This window comes from Myotis yumanensis, unplaced genomic scaffold, assembly GCF_028538775.1.
Source record: "Myotis yumanensis isolate MYYU_CA2020_CCGP unplaced genomic scaffold, mMyoYum1.0.hap1 SCAF_16, whole genome shotgun sequence".
NCBI lineage: Eukaryota > Metazoa > Chordata > Mammalia > Chiroptera > Vespertilionidae > Myotis > Myotis yumanensis.
In genome coordinates, this window is record NW_027223767.1 from 43849907 (window position 1) to 43862039 (window position 12133).

The 12133-nt window shown below is 36.8% G+C and overlaps 1 protein-coding gene across 1 annotated transcript in view; it reads right to left on the reverse strand.

The window, feature by feature from the left end:
* NPEPPS (aminopeptidase puromycin sensitive) overlaps positions 1–12133 on the reverse strand; it is a 65924-nt gene that overhangs the window by 26147 nt on the left and 27644 nt on the right. The window contains exons 4-9 of the mRNA XM_070393581.1: positions 9391–9512; positions 6388–6495; positions 4784–4984; positions 4231–4327; positions 4085–4118; positions 2896–3010 (exon numbers count right to left, since the gene is read on the reverse strand). Of these exons, the coding sequence (XP_070249682.1) occupies positions 2896–3010; positions 4085–4118; positions 4231–4327; positions 4784–4984; positions 6388–6495; positions 9391–9512 (677 nt within the window). The remainder of the gene's footprint in view (positions 1–2895; positions 3011–4084; positions 4119–4230; positions 4328–4783; positions 4985–6387; positions 6496–9390; positions 9513–12133) is intronic.

Consider the following 12133-nt stretch of genomic DNA (forward strand, 5'->3'; position numbering starts at 1 on the left):
CTATATTGTCATGTAAAATTTAGCTTAATAAAAATTTCTCTTAAAACACACACACACACACACACACACACACACACACACACACACGTCCTTGCTCACTGGTTAAGAGTATCAGCACATGCACCTAAGGGTTGCCGGTTCAATTCCTAGTCAAGGGCATGTACCTGGGTTACAGGTTTCATCTCTGGCCCTGGTTTGGGAGTGTGCAGGAGGCAACCAATCGATGTCTGTCTGTCTGTCTGTCTCTCTCTCTTCCACCCCGCCCCCTTCTTTCTTTCCACTCTCTTTAAAAATTAATGAAAAAAATATCCTAGGATGAGGATTAACAAAACAACAACAAAACCAAAAACCCTCAAAAAGAACCAGAAAGCTACTAGGACCAAACAAGAAAAACTGGAAACTATTTCCATAATGGCTGAGAAAAATCACTGTTTATGGATGAGTTAAACTTTCTAGGTAAATAGAAAAGCAGTACTGCTTATATTAGAATTGGGTGAGATGAACAGAAATGGCAGTAAGTAGTTCAGTAATGAATGGTATTTAAGTATTTATGGAATAGAAAATTCTCAACTGTTAAGAATTAATAGGGGAATGGGCAAAGAATATAATGGGTCAAAAAAAATCAACTTTTTTTTTTAAAAAAAGCACATTTTAGAGATTTTAACCTAATTTTTATTAAAGTTGATTAAACCTCTTATGAAAACAATATATGAATCCATGCTAAATGCTAAAGGACTAATGCAATGGTAAAAAACAAAAAGGCATTTTAAAATTCTGAAAAGACCAAGATTTTCCAACATTAAGTGATAAGTGGCTATTTGTTTTGTACACTTATTTAACTACTAGCCTACATTAAGATAGCTGGTGCATAGCTAGTTATTCCCCAACCTATCTTCAAGCCCTTGAATTTCAGTTATTGAGACAACTGGTATCTAATAACTAGAATAGTTACTCAAACCAGGTAAAAAAGCTGCCTAAAATCAAAATAATAATGCACACATTTCTCCAACTAAAAGTTATTACTGGTAGTTTCAAAATAAAATCAGAAAAAATAAAGTCTGCTGAAAGCCTGAGCAAAAAAAAAAATTTTTTTTTAATTGTTTAGTAGCCCTAACTGGTTTGGCTCAGTGGATGGAGCGACGGCCTGCGGACTGAAGGGTCCCAGGTTCAATTCCAGTCAAGGGCATGTGCCTTGGTTGCGGGCACATCCCCAGTACGGGGTGTGCAGGAGGCAGCTGATCGATGTTTCTCTCTCATCGATGTTTCTAGCTATCTATTCCTCTCCCTTCCTCTCTGTAAAATATCAATAAAATATATTTTTTAAAAAATTGTTTAGTAGCAACAAACTTGTTGCATTAAGCAGAAAAGAACATTTCTGGCCCTAGCTGGTTTGGCTCAGTGGATAGAGTGTCGGCCTGCGGACTCAAGGGTCCCAGGTCTGATTCCGGTCAAGGGCATGTACCTGGGTTGCGGGCACATCCCCAGTAGGGGGCGTGCAAGAGGCAGCTGAATCGATGTTTCTCTCTCATCGATGTTTCTAACTCACTATCCCTCTCCCTCTCCCTTCCTCTTTGTAAAAAAATCAGTAAAAAATATATTTTTTAAAAAAAGAACATTTCTGTACATATCTGAACACAGGTACGAGCATACTTAATTCCACATAAAATTATATTTCAAAAAAACTTTTTTCACCCCTAAGTAAAATTTTAATCATCCAAAGTAAAAGGGAAGGATTTACTTTCAAGGGCTGACTTCCTTTTGAAACTCTCTCAGACATGTCACAGTTGCTACATATCTTACTTTCTTGCTTATTTCTGTGACATATGGTCTCAACTAACATCCAAGTCAGGTTTTCCTCTTTGGCAGCCTAAAAAGCCATCAGGGATTTGGCTGACTCCAGAATCTCCAGTTCTTCCTTTGCAGAGGTATTTCTAGTTCACTTAATAAACCCTGTGCTCCCAAGCTTTAATATAATTGGCTGTTGTCGATGGTATTTACCAGTATTTACACTAATTCTGCAATTTCTTTGCTTGAATTTCTATCAAATTTCAACATAACATTTTAGACAATGAAAAAAACTGACCCCTAAAAACATTTCAATATAATCAAACTAGAGGCCCAGTGCACGAAATTCATGTGAGTGTGGGGAGGGTCCCTCAGCCCGACCTGTGCCCTCGGGGGATGTCTGACTGCTGGTTTAGCTGGGCCTAAACCAGCAGTTGGACATTCCACTTGCAATCCAGGATGCTGCATGTACCAGTGACCATACTTTTCATACAGGTGAAAGCCATCTTGCTGTTGTATGGGCAGCTACATTTTTTTTGCCCTGATTATAAAAGTAGTTCATAGCATGATCCTTCTGAGGCAGTAGTACCATTTCCCCCATCTTATGGGTGGAAAAACTGAAGCAGAGAGAAGTTAAGTAATTGGCTTTGTCACACAGTTATAAGTGTCAGAATCAGGGCTGATCACAAAAGGTGCAAGCCAGAGTCCATGCATGGCATTGCTGCATCATCCTGTTTTTTTTAGTGTTAGAGTAGCCTTGCCAGGTTTTAATGTTTATCTCTAAGAGACTGTTCCCAATATATAGGGTACGGTCCCGAGGCCTGGCCGGCAATCAGGGCCATCGGTGGGGCGACCGGTGGGTGGGGCAATTGGGGATGACTGGGGCAATCAGGGGACCCACTGGTACCTGCCTTGGCTGGCGGCCTGGCATCGCCCGCTGGCCGGCCCTGCCCCCTGATCACTGCTACCAGTCACCTCCCTCTCAGGGGGCAGACGCTCATTTTATTTTTGTGGCACAATGTTACAGGCATCCCTGAAATATTATGTAGCCAAAATAATGTGCAGCAGGATGAAGATAAATATATTTGAGCACTTAAAAATATTAAATACCATAGTAACAAGATTTCCAAACCATTGATGGGCCAGTTCATGTCCCACAACCAGAGCAACCCACTGGCGTGATGAAGAACAGGAGTTTTTTGAATCAATAAGCAATGCAGTCTCCCTGTGTTAAAAAAAAGAATAAAATAATTAAACAATAAAAGTACTACAATAAAAACATGCACAAGTAGGGAAGGGAGATTCAAATAGTAAATAAGATGGTCAAATTAGGCTTTAGAAATGTCAAGAAAACATTTTCTTAGTATAAAGGATAAAAAATTTCCAGGAAGATTAAAGACTACATCAGTAGAAGTCATACAACAGAAGACAAAGCTTTGACACAAGTTTAATTATCAGGTTATTGATAGGACAGTTGCCTGAAATTTTGGGAAAACTTTGTCTTAGTGATTTAGGGATTACTATGCTAGAGAGAAGACAGTTCTTCCATTAAAAGAATGGGAGTGCCAAGTGGGGGGAAGATGCATTTCACAATCCTAAAAAGAACTAAGAAGGTTGTCTAAAACTTAGCTAATCAAAGAAGGCAATTGCAAGTAGAAGGCAAAAACTTGTTTATAGACCAGGGGTGGGCAAACTTTTTGACTTGAGGGCCACAATGGGTTCTTAAACTGGACCGGAGGGCCGGAACAAAAGCATGGATGGAGTGTTTGTGTGAACTAATATAAATTCAAAGTAAACATCATTACATAAAAGGGTATGGTCTTTTTTTTTTTTTTTTAGTTTTATTCATTTCAAACGGGCCTGATCCGGCCCGCGGGCCGTAGTTTGCCCACGGCTGTTATAGACCCTGCTTCAAAAATTATATAACCCACATGTTTATAATGTAGTGACAGACATGTAAAAATTTGGCTAGAAAATATTAAATCAGTGAAGGTTCAGCAAGCTGGATAAATAACTATGAAACTACTGGGAGGAAGAGAAGGCACCGAACTGAGAAACTGAGCCCAAAATATATCTAAAAATGTTACTAATGCCAGATGCTTACTAAAAATCATACAATCTCAGATAGTAGCACCAGAGGATGTTCATCCACATTTTTGAAATGTGCACAGAAGTGAGGGGAGGTAGGAAAATTTATGGTAGATCATAAAGCAGAAGATACTCAACTGTGATTATGAGTGAAACTTTTATGAAATCAGTGATTGAAAAGATAAGGCAGGGTAATGCATCATTAACATACCTATAAGTAACAAGGCCCCAGTTCTCCATGGCACCTTCATAAAATAAATATAAACATTTATTGATATATACACATACTTCTTCCTCAAAAATCACAAAATCAAAAAAAGTTATTACAATTCAGCAATAAAATGAAATTTACTTTACCAGCTGCAAAGTCTGCAATAGCAATGAGATCAATTTTAGGTAGAGGATAAGGAACATTGAAGTAGTCCTTATAAAAAGGCAGGGTTTTAGCAGCAACCTATAAAAGTATAAACAAAAAAACCATCTAATAAATATTTTATTGGAATTCATATAGAAATCCACAAAGGAATCCTGTTGCAAGCCAAATTATCTCAAGTTACTAGAAATCAATCCCAGGGGCCCTAAGTTCAAAGACTGTGTTAGCCCCAACCTTTGTATCTGTTGGCCAAACTTTAGTTATATCTAACTCGGTATGAAAAATGTAATTACATATTTTCCCACTCACTCTCTGGGTAAATAAATTCTACTCCAATATTCTCTTAATCATTATCTCATAAAATGTTAGTGCAACAGCAAGGTTGGTACTTCAAAAATTCTATTACAAATAAAACCAAAGTAGCACAACAAATTTCAGTTTAAGTTATAAATAAATGTACTAATAATTGATCAGAAATGTAAATTCCCCAACCTGGAGTTATGGACTGTTGGAACAATCCTCTTCAAGTACATTTACCTCTAACGCAAATTTTCCTTGCTCTGCTTTGCCAACAGGGGTGTAAACACGGACACACACACCATCTTTTGACCTTGTTTCTACAAAGTCATATTCACCCACAACAAATGCCACCAGATACGTTGACATGACAGGTGTGCGGGCAAACTTCACTTCCACTACATTTTCATCATCAGGGTATGGTTTCCGATCAATTACATTCTTAAAAAAAAGAAAAGAAAAGAAAAGAAAAAATTTAAACAGATTTACATTAAATATAAAGAAAACATTAGTCCAAAACTGTAGGCTTTCTTGCCTCTCCTTCCCCATTTCCGGAACTTATCTATGCCAATTCACCCAGTGCTTTTATGCTGTCAAAATCTTTCCTATTAAGAAGGAAAGTGATTTGATCATGCAGTTACATTAAAAAGTTCCAGACTAACGTGTTAAAAGAATGTGTAAATAGAAACAACTTTTTTTGAATGCCTATTATATGCCAGGCACTGGGATGTTTTAAGACAGAGCTCAATACATTTTAAGTGAAATAAGGCTAGGAGACAATAATTATTAATGCAATTGTGAAATCTACATTTCAAGGGGAACAGATTTTTAGATTTAGAGCATTCTCTGTACTAAGACTAGCTCTAAGCAAATTTGTGAAGAAATCTCCACTGTACCTTTGGAGTTCCTAATTTCCCTTTGGTGTTCTCCCCTTCTTCCTATTCAGGCTCTCAGTTTCCCCAAGATATCTCTGTTCTTTCTTCCAAGGAAGACTTATTCAAAAACAGACTTGATAAATTGATACTAAATTGTAAATGAATATTTTAGTTTAATATATTAGCCACCTCTCTAAGAATATTTGAGAAGAGAATGGCGTTCTATCTGTGGAATTCTTTCCTCCAATAAAGGAGGCAAAAGCCAGTTATTTTCAGGTGCAGGAGGCTTTCCCAAGTTCCCCAGATTCACATTATAAGCTATAGTATATACTCTATGTCTGAAAGCAGTCCTAGACAAAACACTTCAGGTGGTGAATGCTTACTCTGTTTATGAATGAAATCAGGCATATTCCAAAAATACAATCAGCCACAAACCTAAATACAATTCATTATTTGGTTATATCTTTTGATATTTAATAAGAAATTCAGATTTTTTTGAGGGTAGTGAACATACAATACAATATATAGATGATGTATTATAGAATTGTACACCTGAAATCTATATACTTTTTTATTAACCAATGTCACCCCAATAAATTCAATTTAAAAAGTCAGATTTTTTTCTTTCTATTAAACTCATCACTTATTTATGCCTTTAAATTAAAAGAAGATACTCTTGTCAATATGGTTTACAGCGGTCGCCAACCGGTGGTCCGCGGATCACTGGTGGTCCATGAGGTCCGAAAGGTTGGCGACCGCTGGCTTAGAAAAAATTTCTCCCATGAGGTGGAAAACTCTCCAAATAAGGCAATTAGAAAAAAGAGGGCTTACTAGAAGTATAAAAACTAACATTTGTGTAACTATTATCTATGAAGTATTGTGTTGGGTGGTTTCATGCTATCCTATCTAATTAGTAAACTAAATGTGTTAAAATTCAAAATTTAAATATACTTACAAACACATACATACCATGTTTGATAAAGCTACTCTGTCTTTAGGAACAACCAATGAGATATCAAAAGTGGCTTTGATGGCAGGCTCATCCCAGCAAGGAAAAGCCCTCCGAGCATCAGTAGCCTCAAAAAAAAAAGAATATGAAATGTAAGTATCACTGATTACCCTAGCAGTCTATTTCACAAAGTAACTGCCATCTCTCCCTCTCTATTTCTTTCATTCATTCACTTGTTCAAATATTTACTTTAACTCAGTGCCAGGCAACAAGCTAGGCACTGACTACAAAGAAACACAAGGCTTACTATCATTGCCACATAGTAAGGAACTAGATCTTCTACAGATCATAACAATTTATAGCATCAATTTTCAACCAGTGTGTCCCAAGAATTTTTAAAACATGCAATACCTGGCTATTTAATCAAGGGCACTGACATCTTTTTCCTTAGATTATCAAATAAAGAAATGATAACAGCCAACACAACAATAGCTGTCCTGTGTGAATAAATAAAAATTATACCCATTTTTTTGCCATGTTGGCAAAAAACATATTTTTTCGTGTGCCATAGAATTTTAGTAGTTTATGTGTGCCATGAGATGAAAAGGGTTGAAAATCGCTGGTTTATAGTATTAGAGTTATTTATAATATATATATTTTTTATATTTTGTTGATTTTTAGAGAGAGAGGAAGGGGGAGAGGGAGAGAGAGAAACATCAATGTGAGAAACATCGATCAGTTGCCTCCTGTTTGCACCCTGACCAGGAATCAAACCCACAACCTTTTGGTGTATGGGACGATGCTCCAACCAAGCCCCACTGGCCAAGGCTATAATTATATTTTTTTAATAAAAATATTTCAAAAATGTAATGCAAATGGCTCAATATTAACACAATAAGAGCATAGGGAGAGTCAATAGTATACTATAAGGATTCAGAACTGGGAAAATATGATAGGTTGCCTCTCTGGCTTTTATTTCAAAAGTAAAAATATTTTCAGAATCTTTGATGTACTTTGTTCTTTATCTGGCATGTTAGCAATGGGAATAAAGACAGACGTTCTATCAATTCTAAGCAGGTAATTTGTTCAATGGCATTTCCATATATTAAACATAAAACTGTCACCACTTGACCTACTTAAATAGACCTCATTCTTTCTTTAAAAGTAAAAACAGAGCAGTTGTTAAAGCAAAATAAAATTTAGTGGTTCAGTAGAATATCAGTTGCAAAAGGAAGGAATTAAATAAAAGAACAAAATAGAAAAAACCCCCACAAATGACAATATTCTGTGTCATGAAAAGAAGTAACAAAATATGCAGAAGTAGAGAAACCCTGAAAAAGGTTTTCTAAAGAGGAAAAATATTAGATGGCTGATTGCACTCTCAAAAAAATTAAATTATAAATTCTATCAAAGAATAAATAAGACATTTGAAAAGTAAGTAGAGTGTAAGAAAAGAAATGGTAGTATAAAAAACTTAAATTACGAGAAGCAGTACAGAAATAAATTTATACTAGAGGAAATTAAATGAATGATACAAATAACAAAATTTAAAGGTTTCTGAAATATTCAAAGGATGAAGTGATGAAAGCAATCAAAGGCACATTTGAGCGATAGACACTAGAGTTACACCTATTGTTAGCTGATGTTCCTGAAGAAGAGCTCAGAATGTGTATATGGAAACACACACACACACACACAAATACATGCAGATAATTTTTCAATACTTGAATTGCTTTTATACTATGTACCTTTCTTTTTTTTAATTAGTATGACAATAAATTTTTATTTCACAATCCATAACAATGGGCCTCATAATGAATATTCAATGTACCAGTACCATGATCTACTTAAGTAGGCCCAAATGGAGTCAACATAATAAATACATAAAGTCTGAAATGTTCTGGTTTTTAATCATTTAAAATCTATGAAGAAATTCAGTAATATCTCTAACTCAGATTCTGAAATTAGTTCATACTAAATTAGAAAGTGAAGTTTTAAATTCATTTCTGCACCTTAAGCTATGAACTTTGGCCAAGTTATAGAATGCAAAAAAACAAATGCCCTCATCTGTAAAATGGAAGGACACTATTTCATCTGCTCTGGTTATCCAACAAGGCTGATATAAAGAAGAAATCAAATAATCTATGTAAAAAAATTCTCTGCCCATTTAAGAATACAGGTCATACAGAAGACATGATTACAGCCGAAACCGGTTTGGCTCAGTGGATAGAGCGTCGGCCTGCGGACTGAAAGGTCCCAGGTTCGATTCCGGTCAAGGGCATGTACCTGGGTTGCGGGCACATCCCCAGTGGGAGATGTGCAGGAGGCAGCTGATCGATGTTTCTCTCTCATCGATGTTTCTAACTCTCTATCTCTCTCCCTTCCTCTCTGTAAAAAATTAATAAAATATATTAAAAAAGAAAAAAAAAAGAAGAAGACATGATTACAGCTTTCTGGAAAACCAACTTCCTTCTTTAATAGGCAATTAAGACATATTGGACACCTGTCAGCTTCACTGTACAACAAACCAGTGGTAGCAGTATTATCTTTGTCTTCTTCACCTTCCACATCTTCATACTCCTGATCTCCCACATTTAAGGTATAGACAGTTTTCTTCTTCATTTCTCCTTGAAAAGGGGTTTCCTCAGGCCGAGGTCGAAGCGCTGGCTCCACTGGCGGCAGCCCCACGGCAGGTCCCTAGGTCCCCGTCACGCCACTGCCAAGTTCCCCAACATGGACTCCTTAGTCCGCTTGGAGATGTTCGGGGGACCCTATGTACCTTTCTTAATTAAAATTATCCTTAGTATCTGATGCCTGTGGTTTTTCCTACTAAATTAATAGTAATGCTGTTTCCCTCCCTCTTATAATGAAAATAATTGGCTGAATATAAAATAAAAATCGAAAATCGTAAATATAAGTATGGCCAAAGGCACCTAGCAACAAATAATCACACAAATAATAGAATAAACCTTTGTCAGAATATCTCATTTAAGATCGTAATACTTCAAAAAAGAATACCATACCTCAAACTGTGTGACAGCAGCATAGCGTACCTCTCCAGAAGGGGTAGTATATTTACTTCTATAGAACCCTTTCATTTTGTCATTCAGTTCTCCAACAAAATCTATCTTTAAGGTTCCTGTACCTGTGATTGAAGATAAATGAAAAACACTTTTAGGGAAATGTTAAGTACAAGTTATCAAAAATATGTCCTTAAGACACTAATTCGACAGGCTATTTACAATGTTTAAATCAATCCTTCCTTTCTTAAATACTCCTCCTGACCATGGAGAGAATATAGTATTTACTAAAGTACACGGCAGACTAATCCTAAAGTAAACTTAAAGTCATGTTTAGGGTGGGTATCTGCTTAGAAAGTTCTTCAACTTTATTATTAGTCTCAAATGACCACTACATGAAGATAAAAACAGAAAAGGAAATAAACATTTATTATTAAACTAGAGGCCAGGTGCATGAAATTCATGCACTTGGGGGAGGGGGGTCCTCAGCCCGGCCTGTGCCCTCTTGCAGTCCAGGAGACCTCAGGGGATGTCCAACTGACAGCTTAGTGCTGCTATGGAGGCAGGAGAGGCTCCCGCCACCGCCACTGTGCTCGCCAGCTGTGAGCCTGGCTTCTGGTGCAGTGATCACCAGGAGGCGGCTCCTGCGTTGAGCATCTGACCCCTGGTGGTCAGTGCGTGTCACAGTGACCAGCCGTTTGGTTGATTTGCATATTAGCCTTTTATTATATAGGATGTATAACATGCTATTGTGTTTTAAAAGTATTTATAAACTTGGAAGTAGGTATTGTCTCTATTTGCTCAGATGAGGAAACAGGCTGCAAAGTTAAATAACTTGTCCAAGATCACACAATTAGTTAAGTAGCAAAAATGAGATAAAAACTTAAGCCCTGACTGGTTTGGCTCAGTGGATAGAGCATTGGCCTGTGGACTGAAGGGTCCCAGGTTTGATTCCGGTCAAGGGCATGTACCTCGGTTGTGGGTACATCCCCAGTAGGGGGTGTGCAGGAGGCAGCTGATTGATGGTTCTCTCTCATCGATGTTTCTAGCTCTCTATCCCTCTCTCTTCCTCTCTGTAAAAAATCAATAAAAAATATTTTTAACAAAACTTAAACCTGTTTAACCTAAAATTCATGCTTCCTGCCCATTTTACCATGTAAATTGGTCCTTTTAGATTAATTCATGTCAATACCTCTATCATTAAGACAAGACACTATCTGCTCAACTAAATAGAACAGTGATCCATACTTTTGTAAGGAGCCACAGGGAATACCAATGATTTGATCATCCAAAGGGCATAAAACATCTTAGAGCCACCTCAATCATTTGAAATCTGATATTAAAGAAATACATTTAATCAATAATTATTAAATACAAATAAAAATAAATATTCAACCTGAATATAAATTCTACTAGAGGCCCGGTGCACGAATTCATGTATGGGTGGGGTCCCTCGGCCTGGCTGGCAATCAGGGGCTGATCAGGGCCGTCTCGCCCAGTCCTGATTGGGGCCAATTATGGCTGGGGGGGAGGGACCACAGGAGGTTGGTTGGCCATGGGAGGTTGGCTGTGGGAGCACACTGACCACCAGGGGGTAGCTCCTGCGTTGAGCATCTGCCCCCTCGTGGTCAGTGCGCGTCATAGCTACCATCTGGTCATCCCGTCATAACGGTCAGTTAGGCTTTTATATATATATATATTGTTGTACAAATACAAAACCAACTCAGACAAAATGGGATATTTTGGTGAGTACATATGCTTTTCTCATAAAAGAAATTATCTAGTAGTCATCTACTAAACTCAGATGCACGACAAAATAATAATCCCATCCTACATTTTACAAATCAAGTCACACACAAAAAAAACCCATAAAAATGTTGACTTAAAAAATGATCCTTTTAAAGTGCCTATACAGATATATTACAGGATCTAGAGCAGTGATGGCGAACCTTTTGAGCTCGGCATGTCAGCATTTTGAAAAACCCTAACTTAACTCTGGTGCTGTGTCACATATAGAAATTTTTTGATATTTCCAACCATAATAAAACAAAGACTTATATTTTTGATATTTATTTTATATATTTAAATGCCATTTAACAAAGAAAAATCAACCAAAAAAAATGAGTTCGCGTGTCACCTCTTGACACGCGTGTCATAGGTTCGCCATCACTGATCTAGAGTGTGGAAGTATAATGAATCAAGATATAGTAGAACTATAAATTAATTAGCCAATCAAACTTTTATATCATAAAGTTTTAAACTGTTATTTTAGAATGCCATGAAACAATGACACTGACAATGTTCAAAATGCTCTTGTATTTCTCCCTCTATCTTTCAAACATATCATCCTGGATGTTCAAAAACTCAAATCTTCATCTTCCAAAATTGAATTTGCTTTTCAGAAAGATCCAAAAGTTATAAAGAGTCCAAGTCTATGGAATAAGTGAATGATGAGCTGTCAACCATTTCTAAACAAACACTAAGTGATTTTATTAACTACTTAAACTGATGATTTTCTTAAGTGCCACAAACTGGTTCTGAAAGTAATTTCAAGTGACAATTTCAGACCTTTGCACCAAATTCATCACTAAAGCAAGTTCCACATTCTTAAAGTAATCATACTGGGAAAACAATTCAATTGAAGTTCAATTGAATAGACATTTGTGATTTTAAAAAATATTTATTTTTATTGATTCCAGAGAGGAAGGGAGAGGGAGAGAGAGATAGAAACATCAATGATGAGAGA